This window comes from Hesperophylax consimilis, chromosome 10, assembly GCF_061612785.1.
Source record: "Hesperophylax consimilis isolate HC1 chromosome 10, BYU_Hcon_1.0, whole genome shotgun sequence".
In the NCBI taxonomy this organism is placed as follows: Eukaryota; Metazoa; Arthropoda; class Insecta; order Trichoptera; family Limnephilidae; genus Hesperophylax; species Hesperophylax consimilis.
Window position 1 is genome coordinate 3,987,789 of NC_142845.1, and position 20,393 is coordinate 4,008,181.

General features: G+C 33.5%; 1 protein-coding gene across 2 annotated transcripts in view; it reads left to right on the plus strand.

The window, feature by feature from the left end:
* Positions 1-20,126, plus strand: part of LOC149420199 (putative inorganic phosphate cotransporter) — a 74,832-nt gene extending 54,706 nt beyond the window's left edge. Inside the window, exons 4-11 of one of the 2 annotated variants that reach the window (XM_089636042.1) lie at positions 1,579-1,717; positions 2,853-3,073; positions 6,897-7,046; positions 7,414-7,546; positions 7,698-7,822; positions 8,635-8,754; positions 8,968-9,103; positions 19,657-20,125. In XM_089636042.1, the coding sequence (XP_089492168.1) occupies positions 1,579-1,717; positions 2,853-3,073; positions 6,897-7,046; positions 7,414-7,546; positions 7,698-7,822; positions 8,635-8,754; positions 8,968-9,103; positions 19,657-19,709 (1,077 nt within the window). In that variant the 3' untranslated portion in view covers positions 19,710-20,125. Of the gene's footprint in view, positions 1-1,578; positions 1,718-2,852; positions 3,074-6,896; positions 7,047-7,413; positions 7,547-7,697; positions 7,823-8,634; positions 8,755-8,967; positions 9,104-19,656 lie in introns of both variants that reach the window. The other variant, XM_089636041.1, reaches the window with a different exon arrangement.
* The last annotated feature ends 267 nt before the right edge of the window (positions 20,127-20,393 follow it).

Sequence of the window (20,393 nt, forward strand, 5' to 3'; positions counted from 1 at the left end):
CTGAGGACCTAGGTTTAATTTCTACATCTGACCGAATCTTTTTCTGATTTTTCTGCATCGAATTGTCGTTTGAGGCTCGTTAATATTGTTGTCAATAACAACAAATTAAAATTTGAGGTTTTACTCAAGTTATTCCAAAAAAATAATAATAAAATTATATGTATGTTTGAAATCTATTTGAAGAACCTTAATTAATGTTACCTTGTCACATGGATTTATCAGGGGGTTATTAATTACTTTGATTTAAATATTTTGTTATTCACTCGGTAGGTTAAATCATAACTGATGTTTTTTTCACTAAGAACAAATTAATATACTAATTCAGGGTTTTCCAATAAGAGGTGTTTTATTTATATAGAAACTTTTCCCGTAAAAGATCAATGGTTTCGTTGCTTGTGTGGCACATAGCCCCGTCTTGTTGAAAGTAAACGTTGTCCAGATCAATACCATCCAATTCCGGCCATAAAAAATCATTTTATCTATATCTCTCGATAGCGCAATCCATTCACCGTAACTGTTGCTCCAGCCTCACTTTCGAAAAAGTAAGGTCCAATGACTCTGCCGGACCATAAACCGCACCAAACAGTCACACGTTGAGGATAGAGAGGCTTTTCAACAATAACTCTTGGGTTTTACGAGCCCCAGGTGTGACAACTTTGCTTTTTGACGAAACCACCGAGGTGGAAATGGGCCTCACCACTCACGATGATTTGCATTTGATTCACTCATGTGAATTTTAATAATTTTAATGCGTTGTTAAGCGTGTATCGTTCCATTTTTATTAATGGCGTAGCTTCTACTTGTCAAATGTCAAAAAATGTCAGCTTCAAACATAACATCTACCGAAATAGCAAGCTATTCAAAATAACACCTCTTATTGGAAAACCCTGTATAATGCCCCTTAGATTCTACGCCATAGAATTACATAAGATTGTGTGCAGTTAACTAGGTAATGTAATTTACAATCTGAGATATATATATATTTTTTTTAATTCACACAACTGACGAAGGGTTAGCATAAACCAATTTCAAAGAAATAACAAAAAATAAAAAAAACTTATCATTCAACAACAGTACACAACAATTATGTAGGAATACAACGATAAGGGACACACTAATAAACGTGTTTGAAATATTACACAACTGATAAGCAAGTACGATAAATAAATAGTTGTTTAACAGTTGCCCAAAGTTTAAAACATGTTTATTAGTAAGAGGGTAAGTGTGTTAAATTACAACACCGACACGAAATCATGAAACAATAACAAGAGATTCAAGAAATTTTGTAGAGTTAAGAGTAAGGTGTTATTAATTACGTCCTGTATCTTGCAACAACATTCGTGGTTTCGATACATTCGCAATACAAGTCGGTTCTTGAAAAGGAATATGGAAAGTTTCAGGGTTCATTAGTAGAAGGTACTAACGGTACGTAATATATTTGTTTCTCGCATTATAAATTATGTGATTATGGAAAATAATAAATAAATATAACCACTGGATATTAAAAAATTTCAAGTTGTTTTTTTCTTGAATTTTTGAAAATTATTATATTTTAAGATATCATTTTTGTATTTTTAGGGTGGGTGGCAAGCAGTCTGCGCCTGCAGGGTCATCCAAGGCCTGGCCCAAGGTTTCTTCCTGCCTGCTCTGCATACCTTCATCGGGAAATGGGCCCCTGTTTGCGAGAGGTCGAGATTCAGCACATTCGTATACGGTGGTAAGTTAATAATTAATTTATCTTAACCATCAAGTAATTATTTCTCAGTGCAAGCAACCCAGAGGCAGACTGGAGAAGATGAGGGTTATCTGCTTAGGGGAAGACTGGAACAGGACGTAAAGGATGAGGGCGAATGGGAAATATTATTTTGGAGGGGCCCAATTCCCACCCTGATGTGCACAAAGGGATAATAATGATGATGGTCAAATTATCCAAAATAACCTCGCTTTTTCCAATAACATGGAACTAAATCCACAAAATGACATTATTAATGGATTAAATGTGACGAAAAATAACACAAATAATAGTAAATATTTTTATGATAATGAATTGGTCATTAAAATAGAAATCATGAACAAAAACTTGATTTGAATCACAAATAAAAATTATAATTTTGCAGTGAAACACACGCATGGCACATGCGTCAATCTGCCAAAATGCAATGTTGCCAGTTCTCTTGCAGCACACTTAAATATTTTTTTTATTAGTACTAATTCGAAATAGAATTCGTATAGTCTTTGTTAAACGAGTCATTAAAACACTGTTTAACGGCAGTGTTTTTTTAATAGTACAGCGGTAAATATTTCATAATAAGGCATTGTAGGTTCCATCAACCAATTCTGTTCCTAATGATATTTAAAAAAATATATAATTCTACGATACGACGTATTCGGTATTGTTATTAAGGTTTATAATTAAGTAGGTACCCACTTATCTGTACAAAATATTATGATATCAGAGAATATATTGTTTTTAATATACTTTTTTGGACGCGAGGTCTACTGTTCACCGAACTACTAGTAATAATATTAGTTCTACCGAGCCGAACCATATGATATTAAAATATCTGGAGTGAATTATTTTCGCATTTGATCTCTGGTGAGTTGACGTGTTGTTGATCTTGTATTGTTTTGTATTTATTATGCTTAAATAATGCACTTGCATAATTTGGATTGACTAGATGATCATTTGTGGAAAAGTGTGTGGAAGGGTTTAGTTTTTCCTGTGGTGAAGATTTAACCCGGACATAAAGTCGAAAGTAAAGTGGTCGATTTTATTTTCACGATTTTTATTTGTAAGCCGATTGATTGGTGATTGTTCCTTTGCCCCATTTTAATCTTAACGTAAATTGCAGGCGCCCAGTTTGGTACAGTGATCTCAATGTCTTCGTGCGGGTTCTTGGCCAGCAGCTCTTACGGCTGGCCGGCCATCTTCTACGTGATGGGCCTGGTGAGTGTGGTGTTCGCCGGGGTGCTGCAGCTCTTCGGAGCCGACAGCCCTGCTCTGCACAAGACCATCTCCGTGGAGGAGAAACTGTACATCCAGGAGTCGCTGGGCCAGGTGCACATCAACCAGGTAACACCCTCGATCATCCTTGTTTAGTCATTTGTCTCATTGCTGATGATCTGGACCCCACTTCTCCGATTTCCCTGATGAACAAGGCTTCTAAGCACTCCTCGTGGACGTGGTATGGCACTGTCAAAATGACTGGCTTAATAATGAACCGAGGTGAACTAACGAAGTTCTTAGAATTGAAAGAAGTCGCATACGCAATCAATAGAATCCATTCTAACTAGTATAAATGAAAGTTGTTTAAATTCAACAAGTTGTGGCGAAAGTTACCTCATTATTTAAATCCATTTTTAGGTCAAAAGGTGCCAATGTATGATAAAATTTCAATTGAACGTTGCCAATTTATTCGTACTTTTACATAGCCGTTTGACGTTTAGGAATGTTGAACTATAAACTCGCCAGTGTTGCCATTGTAAAACGATTTCTTATTTATTTCGTGTCAATATCAGTTTGGCTATCGACAGCGCAACCGTGCTCGTCCGAATAACAAACGAATTGGCTCAACACAGCATAACACGGGGTATGGTGCTACTAAACAACATGTCGCTAGAAATCCTCAACATAAACCTTGAAGGTTTTAATGTAACGGCAAACATATTTTATATACGCGATAACAATACGTAATCTATTGTTATGTCACACTTATACCGCGATACTATAGAGGGTGATTATTTGTGAAAATCATCGAAAATATAGATTTTTTCCAAAGTTCAATATATAAAGTAATATTGACTGTTTTTTTTTATTTTTGTTTCGTTGGTCAAAAGTTCACATGTATCATTTCAAAAGCTAAAATATCTCCAAGGAGTATTAAGATACCTGATATACTCATATGTATCGTGTACAGGGATTGTATTATAAATAAAAACTCGGAATTAATTAACGGTAGGTTAACCTAACATCTTTATTGCTACAAAATCGTTGTAGTTAAATGTAAGATCAACTATAATATTATTTATAATTTAAACGAACAGTGTTTTTTTGATCACATTAATTTATTTTTTAATTATTCACCTTCGCACAAAGTAATCGGGAGCACTTGCTCTATTAAACCGCTTAATAAATCTGATAATCAAAATTTATAGGACGGCTGATTTTGCAAGGCTTGATTTCAGCTTCAGGCCTCCGTAAAATTACATTTATTACTATTTTGTAATAATCATTTTAAATCCAACCCCGCTGGGGTTTTAGAAAAAAAGATATTGCCAAGTCATAACTTATTAGATTATCGCGGACCGAGTTATTTGTTTTCAATGTCAACATTTTTAAATGATTCCTTTTATAAGTATGGTTCCGGTATTTCATCGTATGTGTATAAAAAATATACATCTTATTTATGGTGACCAGCTTTGGGCATTGTCCTCCCACGACTCTCTGGCGTTTTGCTAATTATTTTACAAAACTAGACATTATTGATGTTATGTACACATAAACGTGTTTCATGTTTTCACAAAATATTACGGCCCTCCACTCCCCCCAAACGTTCATTCCTAGTGGTTCTCACCATCAAAATCATGAGCCGGGGTATATCTTCTGTTTATCATTCTGTTTATATTTGGTCTATCGTCAGTCTATCTTTAGTCTATCGTCAGTCTATTGTCATTATATCGTCAGTCTATAGTCAGTCTATCGTAAATCTATTGTAAGTCGATTATAGGATGATGTTTCAATTCTTCTAGTCTTATTTTCTTTTGTTTTGCAACGTGTCTAATATATACCCGCTTGCTTGCGAAATTTTTTTATTTTACCTTATTTTGCCTATCGTCAGTCTATCGTCAATCTATTGTCAGTCGATTATAGGATGATGTTTCAATTCCTCTAGTCATATTTTCTTTTGTTTTGCAACGGGCCTAATATAGAACCACTTGCTTGCGAAAACTTTTTATTTTACCTTATTTTTGCCTATCGTCAGTCTATCGTCAATCTATTGTCAGTCTATGATATTTAAATTCTTTTGGTCATATTTTTTGTTGATTTGCATTGTTCCTAACATAGACCCACTTGATCTTATTTGATCTTACTTGATACTTATTTCTTTTGACCTTATTTTTGCCTTTGTATATCTCTGGAGAAACCTAAAGGGAATATAATAAAATGTCGCCGACAGTAAAACATTTATTATACGTGAATACAAGAGTCCCAACTGCTGCCAACCGTCTGGGGCCTGTGATACTATGACATCCATAATCTGGGTATTTTGTGAGGTTGAAGACAGTGATGAGAGGAAAGAGATGGGGATCAACAAACACGGCTAAATCTATTTCAAATGGTGGCATTTCACAAGAGTGATACGGAGTGTATCTTCTATAAGCAGAACAAGGTTAGATCTTCGATCATTATTGCAAAATGACTTCGTGGCATAAATACCTACTATAATTACTTTATAAATAATGCACTTATAACTACATAATTTGCATTTCTCGATATATAACCGATCATTACGTACCATGGAATACAAAATGAATTATCTTATTTACTTGATGAGGAAAGAGTATTTAAAAAGTGTGCGGTAAACGGTGCAGAATCCTATACTTGGTTATGAGTTATGATTAATGACACAATGAAACTGCATTCTTTTAAAATAGTGGTTACTAAATGCACTAATTGTGGTAAACTATTTAAAATATTCATTACAATTAATTTAACAAACACGGTGGCTTTTTAACTACCTATCATTGCATAAATCGAATCAAGACGTGAATTTAGTTAACAATAATAAGATATTATTTGTACTGGTTAATGGAATGAATAATGTCGCATAAGCTATTACTTTGTTTCTTAAAACTTGCGTAGAACCGTAAAAAGTCACCGAATAGTGTAAATGATTGTAAAATCAGTTCCACTTTTGAAAATGAGAAACAAATGTTTTTGATGTGTGATTGTTATAGTGTTAGTAGCCTATTCCAAGTACTCAGATAGAGGTGTATATATTGTTTATATGCGTGAGGATGCGTCATATGGGTGTATGTATACATGTGCTGTTATATGTATATAGGTATGTCTGCTGCTATATACACATGTGTGCTTGCATGCACACATATTAAAAATTATATACATAATTATGTACATTTTTACAATCTAATGCTAATTTACTTCTTTCTCCTTTCTAATTTCTATCTTCTACTTTTTATTACAATTTTTCCAAAATTTTAGCTTCATCTATAGTTACTAATTTCATATGTTTACACTAGATTTCATATTTCATACAAATTAATTACACTCAATTGGTCACCATGAAACAGGCAGCCGCCTAGTATGGTGATTCATTATATCTACTCTATGTAAATTTCATAATAATGTAACATGTATTAAATAAATAAATAAAATAAAAATAAAGAATTGCTTGCATTGATGAGCTAAAAGGGATTTATTTCAGTGCAGAAATTCTGTGACTAACGTAATCCTCTTTTCCCAAAATACTTAGTAGGGAAATAATTAAAGTAATGTTTCAATTTGGGAGGGGGTTTTCGGTACCGCCGCCACGGGAACCATTCATTGGATAACCAACGCCTCTGCCATAGTTAGTTAGCCCAAGTGGTTCGATACATGAAACATACATAAACAGGACGAGTACGAGTACGTCGATGACGTACGTACAACCTCTCTCTGGAACTACTGTATTATGGCTGTAAAATGCACCACGCAATTAGAAACAAAAATATTTTCTCCCACTCTTTATTATCTTCTTCTCATTAATCCTGGGTTGATCGATCGTTTTACACGATCATAATCCATTGGCGAAATGATCAGGTTAAAAGTAATCGATTCCAATGAATTTTTCTTACGACTTACTGTTTGTTTTAAAGTGTTTTTTGTTTTTTTTTAGAATCTACGCGTTCCATGGAAAGCCATCTTGACGAGCTTGCCCGTGTGGTCGATAGCTGTCGCTCACATCGGCTGCTTCTGGGGATACGTCACTCTCCTTGCAGAAATTCCTTCCTATGTGCATAAGGTTTTGGGTGCGGATATTCAACAGGTAACTTTAAAATATTATATTTATCTAATTGATGTTATGATGGTAACTTAAAAATCACTCATCAGATTTATTCTGCAAGTAACTCGCTGTAATGCAAAAAAACTGGTTTATTTTCGATTTTCCAGTAAGAAAACATTGTAAAAACCGCCGTGTAGGAAAAAAACCTTTGTTGCAAAATAATAGAGACATCTAACGTAAATATTTCAAAGTGTTATATTTTGTGGAGGATAACCTCGCTGAAACGAGTGATTAAGTTGAAAGTACCGGTGTGTTTCTTAGCTGAATTTTCTTTGTGATTTATAAACGAAATCATAGATGGCGTACTGACAAAAATTATATATTTTATTAAAATGTCTTATTTTTTCAGAATGGAATTCTATCATCTCTCCCCTACTTGGCCATGTGGGTGATGAGTTTCTTCTTCAGTTTCCTGTCTGATCACTTCATTAACAGGCAAACTTGCTCGATCACCACGGCCAGAAAAGTCGCAAACACAATAGGTAATTCAGATTCTGCTTAAATATTCATATTTTCCGTACTATTCGTAGTAACCATATGTTTTAGACCATGCTGCAAATAAGGAGTTGGGTACTGCGACCGCCCTCAAACTGCCCAAGTCGGAGTCTATAAAAGTAATGTTTTTGTTTTTAGGAACATGGATGCCCGCCCTTGGTCTTGTGGCTCTGTCCTACGTCCCGGCCTACAACGCACCCCTCGCTGTCACTATCCTGGTTATCACCATCGGCTCCCTGGCTGCCACCTTCGTTGGCTTCAATGTAAGTGACCATCATCACAGTTTGCTAAATTAGACCGATGCTATGGAAATGTTTCTGAAACTGAATCCGTAATGAATGAATTTGAAAAAGGAAATATGAAATTAGATTAATATTTATAGGCTGACTACAGTAGGTACCGGCCTTGACGCGCTATGAATTTTGAAGTGTCACGTGATCAAGTCAGTGCCATCGAGCAAACGACAGTTTGCAAATGGCGGGGAATGTTGTTGATACTCGTTGATGTAGCTGATTTGTGAGTTGTTTTACCGCAACCATTTTAAATAAACAGAGTGATTGGACTATTATTTTAAGCAGTGAAGCTTGCTTAGCGATAGCACTGACTTCGCAAAAGGCTAGTACTGTAGTCGGCCTTGTGATGTATAACAGTACGGTATGGAACTGTTAACGTGAATTAAATGCAGTAGAAACGATTTTTCTACCAATCCTGACGTATGACAATAAAGAATGGAACTGTCAGACGGAAGACGAAAGTAAACTGACTTCACTATATACATTTTTCGATTCAGTATACATGTGGAACCATACGAACGTGTGACGAAAGCAGAGATAAAAAAATACAGGGCTATATAAAAATAGTGACCAAGATTTTAAAAGGGTTTCGATATGCAGAACTGATGGATGCTGATTTCACTGCAATTAACTAAAATATTTATTTTGTAAATTGCATGGGAAGAATAATTAGGTAATTATATTTGGGTGTAGAACATCTTGTGAGGCAAAAGTATTATTAAGGTATAATCCTCTGCTTCTGTCGGCTAGTGCACCGCTGACAATAATAATTTTGTTCTTAGATCAACCTGATTGATCTGGCTCCCAACTTCGCCGGAACCCTCATGAGCATCAGCTGCTTCTGGGCCAATCTCTTCAGCATCATGACTCCCATCACCGCTGGACTCATCCTGTCTGATGACGTAAGTAGACACTGACATTTTCTGAAAGATTTTCCCAGTTGCTGTTACCCTCACAATAAAATATATATAATTTTTTTAAATTAAAATTCTCACTCTACTTTGTATAATTATTGGGATATTCTAGATTAATTCGTAATCAAGAACCAACCAATACCAGAATTCAAAGAGATGACTCTGATTGTTTTTTTTTAATCTTTTTTATCATTTGTCCAGACCGATCCAGCTCAATGGAGAATAGTATTCCTGATAGCAGCTGGAATCCTGTTCATCACAAATCTCTTCTTCATCATTTTCGGATCTGCTGAAATACTTCCGTGGAACGAGCCAGCTTTCTTAGGAGCATCCACAGGTATTAAAAAAACACAAAATCATTGTCAAAATCCGAAACCTTATAACCTATACGATAATTTTCGGGTTCTGTGAAATTTCCTATTCAAGTTTTGTTGTTATACAGGGTGTATCGGCACGTACCCGACAAACTTTAACCAGCTATTCCTTAGCACATTTGGAGTAAAAAATGTTATACTTTGCTGTCCGGTAACATTTTTTTTAATAAAAAATTATTATTCATATTTTCACCACATGTCACCAATGTTTTATCCTTTGTCAAAGTTTGAAAACCCGTCTGGCAATATTTTGTTCGAGTTTCGTTGAATAATGTACGTACGTAGGTACCTACATTGGCGCGCTTTTACAATCACAACGAAATGGCACGGCACCATTCGTCTCATTTTTAACTATTATTATTTAGTGTGTACGAAAGAACGAGGACACTTTTTGACACACTTGCTAATAACAGCTGTTGAACACGAGAAACAATGCAAATGACAGTGACGGAGTGTGGACTTTTTATTTATTTATTTTTTTTAATGGAAAAAAAATGTTACCGGACAGCAAAGCGCCCATAACATTTTTTACTCCAAATGTGCTGAGGAATAGCTGGTTAAAGTTTGTCGGGTACTTGCCGACACACCCTGTATAATTATAGACTAGTTGCTTGAAAGTACTAAAGTAATAACAGTAATTGAAAAATCTTTCACAGAACTTGAAAATTAACTTAATTTGAAGAATTGTTCAAATTCTTCAAATTTACTTTTTTTTTTTTTTTTTTATTATTTCACATTTAAACCCGCTAAACTACTTGTGTAGTTTGTCAGCAGGGACATAGAGACAACATTTATACACTCATAAGATACAATTTGAACGGTACATAATTACATAAATTGGTTACATTGCAGAAAAGTTTAAATAGCAGCATAAAAGCCTTATATAATAAGCAAGTAAAAATAAATGTATGAACAAATTAGTATTATCAACATAAAACATAAAAGCCTTATAAAATAAGCAAGTAAAAATAAATGTATGAACAAATTAGTATTATCAACAAGTACATCAATAGTTTCATAAATAGAGGTAGGTAGTCAGGTATTACAAAATAATTGTTTTTCCATTTTCTAAGAATATGAATTCCATTTCAGGGGCATCAGTATAGATCATTATTATCCAATAACCATTTCCTTAGATTATATTTAACATTAGCAGTATACATGTTATTATTTTTAATTGTCATTGGTAATAAGTTAAACATTTTGGGTACTATATAGTTTAAAGTTCTTTCACCATATTTATTAGTACATTTCGGAACTACCAGTCCTTCATTTTGAGTGAATCTTGTGTTATGTTTATGGCAAACTCTTTCCCTATACAATGAATCAGACAATATAACATGTTGACTTACAATATTATAAAACAATAATCCTCTGACAGGTAAAATATTCAGAGACTTGTATATTAATTTAATGTTACTTCTGTGTTGATTGTCATATTTATGGATTAACAATTTTATAATGGAGTTTTGTAATGTTTGTATATAGCTTATATTAGTTTTACAAGAATGTCCCCAAGAAGTAATTCCATAACGTATAGTGGATTCAGCCAGAGATAAGTAGATTACCTTTAAAGTACTTATAGGCACGAAATATTTTATTTTGTAAATCCTACCCACAATAGCTCGTAGACGTTTACAAACATTAGCAATGTGTATATCCCATTTCATGTAGCAGTCAATAGTAACACCCAAATATACATAACTTTTGACAAAATCAATGGTTTCACATGAACAGGGCTGTGCAACATTTTTATGTATGCAGTCAAATGTGTGTGTATATAATGAAGGAATTACATTACATCTGGCGTGTGGAGATCTGATGTGCATAATTTTAGTTTTTTTGGCGTTTATAAAGAGGCCTGCATCATGCGACCATTTCAGTAGGGCAATAAAATCATGTTGCATAAGGTTCATTGCAGTAACCAGATCTTCGTGCGATATTACGAGCGCCGTATCGTCTGCATATACAAAATGTTTAACAAATGAAAACAATTTTCTCATAATTGAGACATAAATAATATAAAGGGTTGGCCCTAGAATTGACCCCTGTGCAACACCTGTTGAGATATATTTTCTTTTGCTAAATTTTTTAAGAATTTTTACTCTTATTTGTCGATCAGTTAGTAAATTTTTTAATAAAACTAGCAGCTTTCCTCTAATTCCTATTGCCTCCAGTGTTTCTAATAGTTTATTTGTATCAATGGTATCAAATGCCTTAGAGTTATCTATGAATAAAACCAAAACTTGTTTTTTTAGATTTAATTCATAATTTATGTGATTTGAAAATTCCTGAAGCAGCATTTCCGTACTTTTTTCTTTTGAAATCCATATTGGTTGGGATCCAACAAAGAGAAAGATTCTAGATATTTATTAAGTTTTATGGAAATGTATTTTTCAAGTATTTTTTCTAGGGCTGGCAATATGCTTATTGGCCTATAATTTTGAATATCTGTATGTTTGCCCCCTTTGTAAATTGGCCTAATGATGCTACTTTTTAGTTCATCTGGTATTACTGCTTGCGATAAAATTAAATTGATAAAGTGTGTTATAACAGGCCCTAAAATATTAATATGTGTCTTAATGTCAAACATTCGAATGTTGTCAATCCCTGGTGACTTTGAATTGTTTAATTTGCTAACAATAATATTGATTTCTTGGCAGGTAGCTCTGGGTAGGTACATACTATGTTGCACTTCATTCGGCCTGACGGTCGATGCTAAATAATCACATTTATGTATCATAGAGTTAACACTATTTGTAAAATATTCAACAAACTTATCTGCTACGGTTTCTTCATTATTCGTATTTAACATATATTTCGAGATTATTTCGTCACAACTACTTTTGGACTTGCGTCCTAATAATTTATTTATTTCATCCCAAGTTTTTTTTGTATTTCCAAAATAATTTTTGAATTTATTGTTAAAAAAGGTAGACTTACATTTAATAATTTCTTTTGTCACCTTATTTCTGAAAGTTTTATATTCCAATTCAAAGAATTGATTGCTAGGAAAATTCTTCCACCTTCTGTACAATGAATCTTTTTTTTTAATGTTTTCTAAGATATTAGAAGTTATCCAAGGTTTTATTGACAGAGGTCTTTTTTTGGGTTTATAATTCATAACGATTTTACTCTGTTCATACAAATTCTTAAAGTTGTTTTTAATTTTACTATATAGTATATTGCAATCTTGTTCCTCAAGCAAGGAGTGCCACTTAAAATTATGAATGTTTTTGTCGATTTTGTTTTGCGATAAAAACGAAATTCTTTCCCCGTGTTCTGGGGCTTCTTTCCTTGCACTATATTTAATATTAACTGCAGTTAAAAAGTGATCCGCTATAGTAATATTATTACATACACATGAGGAAAGAGAATCGCTTTGTTTACATCCACTGTTAAATCGGACAAATATGTGGTCTAAACAAGTACGAGTAACTTTTCCTGCTAAAACTGCTTCTCTAGTTACGTCACAAATACATTTGATTAAATAATTATCCGACATTATATTTTCATATGCCATAATAATAGGGTTTTGACAATTTAACAAGTCTAGATTAATATCTCCTATAAGTAAAACATTTTCTTTGGGGCTTATAGTATGCAGAATGGCAGATATTTCATTAAGAAATTGTGGTTGGCTAGAGTTGGGGGGGCGGTATATTGCTATGATGTTTAAAATACTCTTGTTTGGAAGTGTCATAGAGCCAAGCACACATTCAAAATGATTTGTTTCTATTGTTTTCTGTTGAAATATGAATTCATTTCGAACATATAGCAATATACCTCCTCCAGATTTTTTAGTTCGGCAATAGTTGTAACAATTAAATCCAGGAATATTATACAGACAGACAAGATTCGGTGTTATAGCCGTTTCACATAACATTAACACATGAATATGCTTCCAACAAGTATTTAAGTAGACATTCAAAGTATCCCAGTATTTATAAATCGATCTAACATTCAACTGAACAATATTAATATTTTCCATATTGTAGTTGCTATGAAACTTTAGCCAATCACAGAAATTATGAGTATTTTCGTAATCTACCTCGTCATCTTCTTCAATGTAATTAGACGCCATAATCAATAGTTGCAAAGTCCTTGGCAAGGGCAGCCTTGTAGGCCGGGCAGGAGTCCTTGTCTCCAGTCGGATGTGCAGCGGGCTTCCCAAATCTTGTACAGGTGGCGCAGACAGGCTCGGCGGCGGCTTTTGGGCAGTTTATCCGGGCGTGACCTTCGCCTGCGCAGTGTCCACATCTTTGCTGGTCCTTGCAAAACTTGAAGGAATGTCCGATCATTTGGCACTTGGAGCACACTGTAAGTCCAATGAAGTCACGAACACGGCACACATTCCAGTCCACAAAGACTTTCCCCTGCTCCACCAGCACGTGACGAATGTGGGCAGGAACCTCGAAGACCCGGTGGCAAGTTGATCCAGTTCGAGCGCCAGCAAGGTGACTTAGCTTGCAACTTTTTACTGCGAAATCTAGGCCTGCTTTGTCCTGGGCTCCTGCTAAGGCATTTTTTAGGAAGCACTCGTCCGTTAGGTCACGAGGAACGTTGAAGAAAATCACCCTTGGAAGCCGTTTTGTTGGTAATCGAGCGCTTAGAGTGTCCGAGTTTGCTAGACATGGGGTTTTCAGTATTTTATCCTGATCTTCTTGTGTTGCAGTATGGATTACAACACCTTTGTTTCTGATACTCCTAATGCCCGTCACACGGATTCCAAGTTCTGATGGTCGTAATGTATCTTTTAGTAGCTGTTTCGTATCGTCGCTATCTTTTGTAGAATCCAGCTTTGGGAAGATGCATACAGCAGGTTTGGGGGTCCCAACGTTAAGTCCTGAGCGGTTGATTGATGGTATCATCTTCTGTGGGCCATTTTTCACAATATCGGCAAACGATAGGCTTGCTTCCGTGGCATCGGCTACTCTACGCATCACTGGTCCTAGATCTGACTCCAACTGCAATATTTTTTCTAACCTGTGTTGGTTTTCTGCTTTTTCAATCGCGATCTCTCCCTTTGCCACTATTAATTTGGCATTGACTGTTGCCAGATCAGCTTTGAAACCCTCTCGTTCCAATAACAGCTGTGAAACTGATCTGAATACAGCGGATACATATGCGCTTATCCGCAGTTGTTGATCCTTTGAGACTCTTGACTGCTTTTCAGCAAGGACATCTTGGAGTGCTCTTAGACTTGCTTCAGTGTCGTTCAGTATCTGGACTGAGGACACTGGGATTTCACTCTCATTTTCAGACACGTCGGAATAGTCCGATGCTCCGTCAGATTCCTCATCTTCAACCACTGGAGAAATCATTCCCGAGGCCTTTTTTTGTGATGGGGACGCCATCTTATCTAGCATTCTTTTTTTACGCCGATGGCAGCATTCATCAGGCATCGGTGGGATGGACATTTCAATGAGAACAAACACACAATCTTAGGTTGTTTTAAAAACTTTCGATAAAAATGTTTAGAATCCGCTAGAATAGTATTATTTTATTACTGTTTTATCAAATAAACTTTTTTGGCACTTAAATTTTCCATATAAATACTGTTTGCACACGAATTCGGAGGTTTTTTTTAGTTTTTTGGCAAGAGCAAAGTGTAAACACGAACTGCTGTCACTGCGATTATTGTTACAATGGAAGTACTTAATTTGAAGAATTGTTCAAATTCTCCGCAACAACCCATACTTACATTTTTATTTACATAGATACTTAAATATTTCAAGTAAAAAGATCTGAAGGACAATTTTATCTATGTAGTTTCTGAAATGGTATTCGTTTTTATGACATCTTCAAAATGAAGAAATTTTTTTTTATTTTTTTTTTATTTTTTATTGTACAACAGAACATTCGTTCCAGTTACAGTACAATTTTACAAACAGTATAATTTTACATCATATCAGCATTTGGGTAAGTGACTCTTCAATAATTGTTTTAGGTCGTTTAAAGAACAGTCATTTACATCCAAATTCTTTGCTAGTTCGTTCAACAGCACCACTCCCCTCGTCATGCTATGCTTTGCCAGGACGTCGGTTTTGCCTTTTGGTACTCTAAATAAGTCATGGTATCGACTTCGGCTGTAGTGGTCTGGTACATATAAATCATAGCATCCCAAGAGGAATGGGCTATCAATAAAATTGTTCCAAATTTTGAAAGATATAGTGGCTAGGCTTGCTTTCCGCCTAGTTTCCAGACTCACAGAATTGGTTTCCTCAAGTAAGTCGATATGGTGCATGAATCTGGGATAGGTTCCATGCGTCCGCATATAGACATACCTGAGGAATTTCTTCTGGATTTGCTCTATCATTTCAATGTACTTCTGGTGATACGGTGCCCAAACATCGCTCGCATACTCCAGCTTGCTTCTCAGTATGCCATCGAACATTGCTAACATAGCATCTTGGTTATTGAACTGCTTGCATGTCCTAATGACGAACCCAAGAAGTTTGTAGCAAGACTGAGTGAGCTGCGATATATGGCCAGAGAATTTCAGTTCGGGATCAAAGACGACACCGAGATCCTCTACGGAATTTACACGTGATAGTGTTTCGCCCTTTATCTTATAATCGTAAAGTATAGTGTTTAAAGAGCGAGTGTAAGACATAGTGACACATTTTTTTGTATTGAAATCTAATTTGTTTATCAACAACCATTCAGATAGTGCATCCAGATCAGCTTGCATTTTAAGACAGTCTTGTAACAATAATGTAAATATAACATTTAAAATACCTTGGAAAAATTCCGAGGTCCAATGAGAAATTATTATTATTTCAATTTATACTTACTGACTTGCTGACGTGTACACGGCGTTGCTAGGTGACTTTTCTCTACTTTCTATAAGTGTAATAAGCATGTATTGTCTGTATAAACCCTCCAGAAGAAATTCTCTAAATGATAGTGAAAACCATATCAAAATCTGTTGCGGAGTTTAGAAGAACTAAGCACACAAACAGACAGACACGGATAGTGACTTTGTTTTATACTATTTAAAGATTACTAAGCTTTAGTTTTTTGAAATTTAATTTAAAGAAACAGATACCTGTCTCTAATTGACTGTTTTTCAATTACGGTGGAATTTATATAAACAAGCCGTACCTGCTGAAACTGGTAAAATGACGAATCAAATTAATACAAAACCTGTCAAAAATGTGTAAATGCGTTTTTAAATGGCCTTAAATATAATGTACTATATTTTATCTATTTGATTATCAGCTCGGTTTAGATTATCGCGAAGATCGCAGATTAATTAAACAAAAAGAAATAATTAAATTATTTGCAGTAATCGAAATTTTTATGTTCTCTCATTGTTTTAATTTATATAAAACAAAATTTTGGAAAGATTGAGATCAAATTAGACGCCAATCAATACCGACATCTCTGACGAAAAATTCAATCAAAGATGAAATATTTTTATGGATTTTAAAATTATTTTCACTTCGATAAATATTAAAATTTCGATTCAAACATGGAAAAAAATTACTCAGTTTAATTTAGCAACAGAAAGACATTTTTCTGAATACGTATTAGCTAACTCTATCTTATAATATAATTATTTTTAAATATATTCAGGCGAAACATGCCATGGCGTCTTAAGCCCCCGCATATCCAATTTCAACCGATTTTTAACAAGTTTCTCGTTAATTCTTTAAGCTTATAAGTTCCCGAAAAAATATGTGTTATTTTTGAAGATAATATCCACACATTTTTTAATGAAGTCTAATATAATTCTCGAAAAGTTAATTATATGAAATACGCTCGATAGAAAAAAAAAATGGCAAAGTAAGCCGCGAAAATAATTCAAAACACGTTTTGTTTTGTTATTTAATATGTTATAGGCATGAAAAAAATCACACTATATCTTTAAATGCAACTAAAGCATTTTTCGAGAGATTTTTGTTCTATTTCAAACGTGTCGTGTTTAATTAAATATTTTCCCTCCCTCTATCATTCGTATTTACATATATCCCTTTCAAGCCATCTTTGAACGTACTACGGGGTCTTAAACAATGGGAATTGGGAACATTTATTTCAACATTGTTAGAACATAATGTAGTATCAATATGGCCATGAATTGTTTTGTATAAACATATTAGATCAGTCAATTGCCATCTAATTTGAAGTGTATTAATGTTGAAGTATTCATGACGTACGTCGTGTGATTTAGGATAGTCATGTAGACCACATATCAAAGATAAGTCTTTTTTTAAACCGATTTTACAAAGTTTTCATATTTGCAGTAATGTGGATTCCAAATAGTGCTATATGTGCTATAATAGCGTATTCAAGTAAAGTATTAGAATAGATTGAGGGTCTTTGAAAGGTATACATATTCTGTGACTAAATTAAGATTGATTTTGTAATGTTAATGGTGATTAAAAAAATATGATATAATTTAAATGACAGTACCTACCCTTGAAAAAGACAAAATAATTTAAATTACAGTATCCACCTCTTGAAAAAGACGACATAATTTAAATTACAGTACCTACCCCTTGAAAAAGACGATATAATTTAAATGACAATACCTACCCTTGAAAGAGACAAAATAATTTAAATTACAGTATCTACACCTCTTGAAAAAGAAGACATAATTTAAATTACAGTACCTACCCCTTGAAAAAGAAGAAATAATTTAAATTACAGTACCTACCTCTTGAAAAAGACGACATAATTTAAATAACAGTACCTACCCCTTGCTAACATATCAAAAAAACTAGTCCAACTAAAAGATAAATATATGTTTACGTATTAATGTGGTTTTTTCAATTTTATTACTTAGATATTATTGGAGATTTTCACGGCTAAAAGTATTATTTTTGGGTATCATTTCGTGTTACGCTACCTCCTTCTCAAGCAAACGTTTCGGACACCATTACAGTGTCCATCATCTACCCTGCACAGCACAGAGCAATACGCCATAATACCCCAAAAATAAATCACTGTAATAATTGCTTTGTCCCAATCGTTTCACAGATATTTACGTATTACAAAGTCATCAAAATCTTCATTCAGCGCAAATTTTTTTGAGAGTTGAAGATTCCTTTAATTGTCGATTCTAAGTCTGTTTCAGCTTTTGAACAAATCGTGGTCTGCAGAAGACAATTATCATGTTGTTAAGATTGTCAGATTATTACAATTTGATAGAAAGTTGAAATCAGCGTTTAACCGAGAATCTTTCATGTGTAAAATAAATAAAAAAAACCAAAAGGCGCTGAGTGGCCATTGGATGACAATGTAACTAATATTAATATTTTCAAAAGATATATTCGGTGCAAAGAAAAGTCATAGATTTTTTGATAAAATAGACAATCAATCATTCTGACGTACAAATTAAATTATCTTATAAAATATTTCTTGTCACATGGCAATTATCGTCATTGGTGCAAATGTTCAGGTTTTGATCATAAAGTTAAACATTTTTTTTCATCGGGCTGTCAACATTCGATATAAAAAAATTAAAATGGCGGAAGTTGTTTATAAATTTAATGTTGTTTTATAATAGACTAGCCGACGTGCTTTGCTCGGGGTTATGAATGTTTTGAAGTAAAGTTTTGAGGTTAAGTAATAAGTAGGTTTAAAGGATAAGGTTTTGTTTCACTTAATCGTGCCATGTGTTGCTTGGGGGTCTCCGAATTTTATTTATTTATTATTCATTATCGCCCTATCGAGCTTTTACAGAGTAAATTGACATTTTATGTATGTAAGTGTAACATAATACATGGATAATAGCATAACTAAATACAAACAAGATAAAAATCAGATACTAATACTAAGATTAACATAAAATCCAAATAAAATAATATTGTAAATAAAGAAAAATGTCAAGTATAAAGTAAGTATGTACATTGTACATTCAAATATACATTTAATTATTCATGTTTGTTGCAAAGTATAATATAGATATCAAGTATGACCGTACATGCATACAGTCATTAATATGCGTCCAAAAAAATAAATAACAAATAAACTAAGAAGTATGTGAGTTAAAAGTTGGAAGTTATACAGACAATACTTTTTTTTAAAAAAGCTAATACATAATACAAGTTAATAACTAGCAAATAGGTCTGAAATTAGTTGCCTTTTGAAACTCACAAAATTATTAACACCAAATATATCAATAAGTTCACAGTATTTGTTTGCAAGGTGACGAATTCTTGGGGATTGGTGAATACATAGAGTAGTTAGTATTTAGGTTATTGTTACATTTAATTCCACCATTTAGAAATAACTACATTATATCTATTGTTATTCGATTCGTTTCTCATCTCAGTGCAGATATTATGCGTTAAGTCTTCCTGGGGCATGCCCGACTTCAAACCACCCTCTTCTACCACTAAAACCACTCTCTAAACACTACTGACACTAATAAGAACAAACTTTGAAATTTCAGTAAAATCGGATCAGTAGTTTTTGAGTCTATAGGGGACAAACAAAGAAACCATAATTTATATATAGATTTTGTTTATGTTGTTGTCTAAAATATTTTTTGTTGTTTTCTTTGCAGATGTCTCAAATGCAGGCGGAACTGACATTGAAGAGGAATGCGCTTCAGACTGACGAGTGAAGGAGACGGTATTTAATTTTCAAAGACAAATGCAAAGAATCCAGAAATTAATATGGAACCATGGCAACTCCAGTATTAATAGATTACTATTTTTATATTATGTATAATTTATTACGACTATTATTTTTATATTTTTTTTATACGCAAAAACCGCTGAAAAATTAACAGAAAAAAATCAATCAATTAATAATCTAATTGATTAATTAATTATTACAGTTCATATTTTTTCATAATTTACAAATCATAAATCATTTGTTTCTCATCATAACATGCACGCGCAAAGTCAATAAGATTATTTATTTTTTAAGTTTGTTATTATAAAGTTTTTATTTTTTATTATACAAGCATAAATAATAATTAGTTAAGACAGATCTTTTTCAATAGTATTCCGAGGTTAATAAAATATTTATTACAATATTTTAATTTAACAGCAGTTTATTATAAGTCTTTTTTTTATTTATAACATCATTTATGTTTATTCAGTTGTTGTATTTATTATGACCCGCGTGCATATTTTATTAATGATTATACATAACATAGATCAGCGTAATAAAATCTAATTTTATTTGATTTTAAATTTAAAATGTATTTCGTAAAATTCCTAAATACCTAGTACGCTTAGATTAAAGAAAAACTATTTTAAGATTATTTTTAAGCGAAGTGATACTATTTTTAAT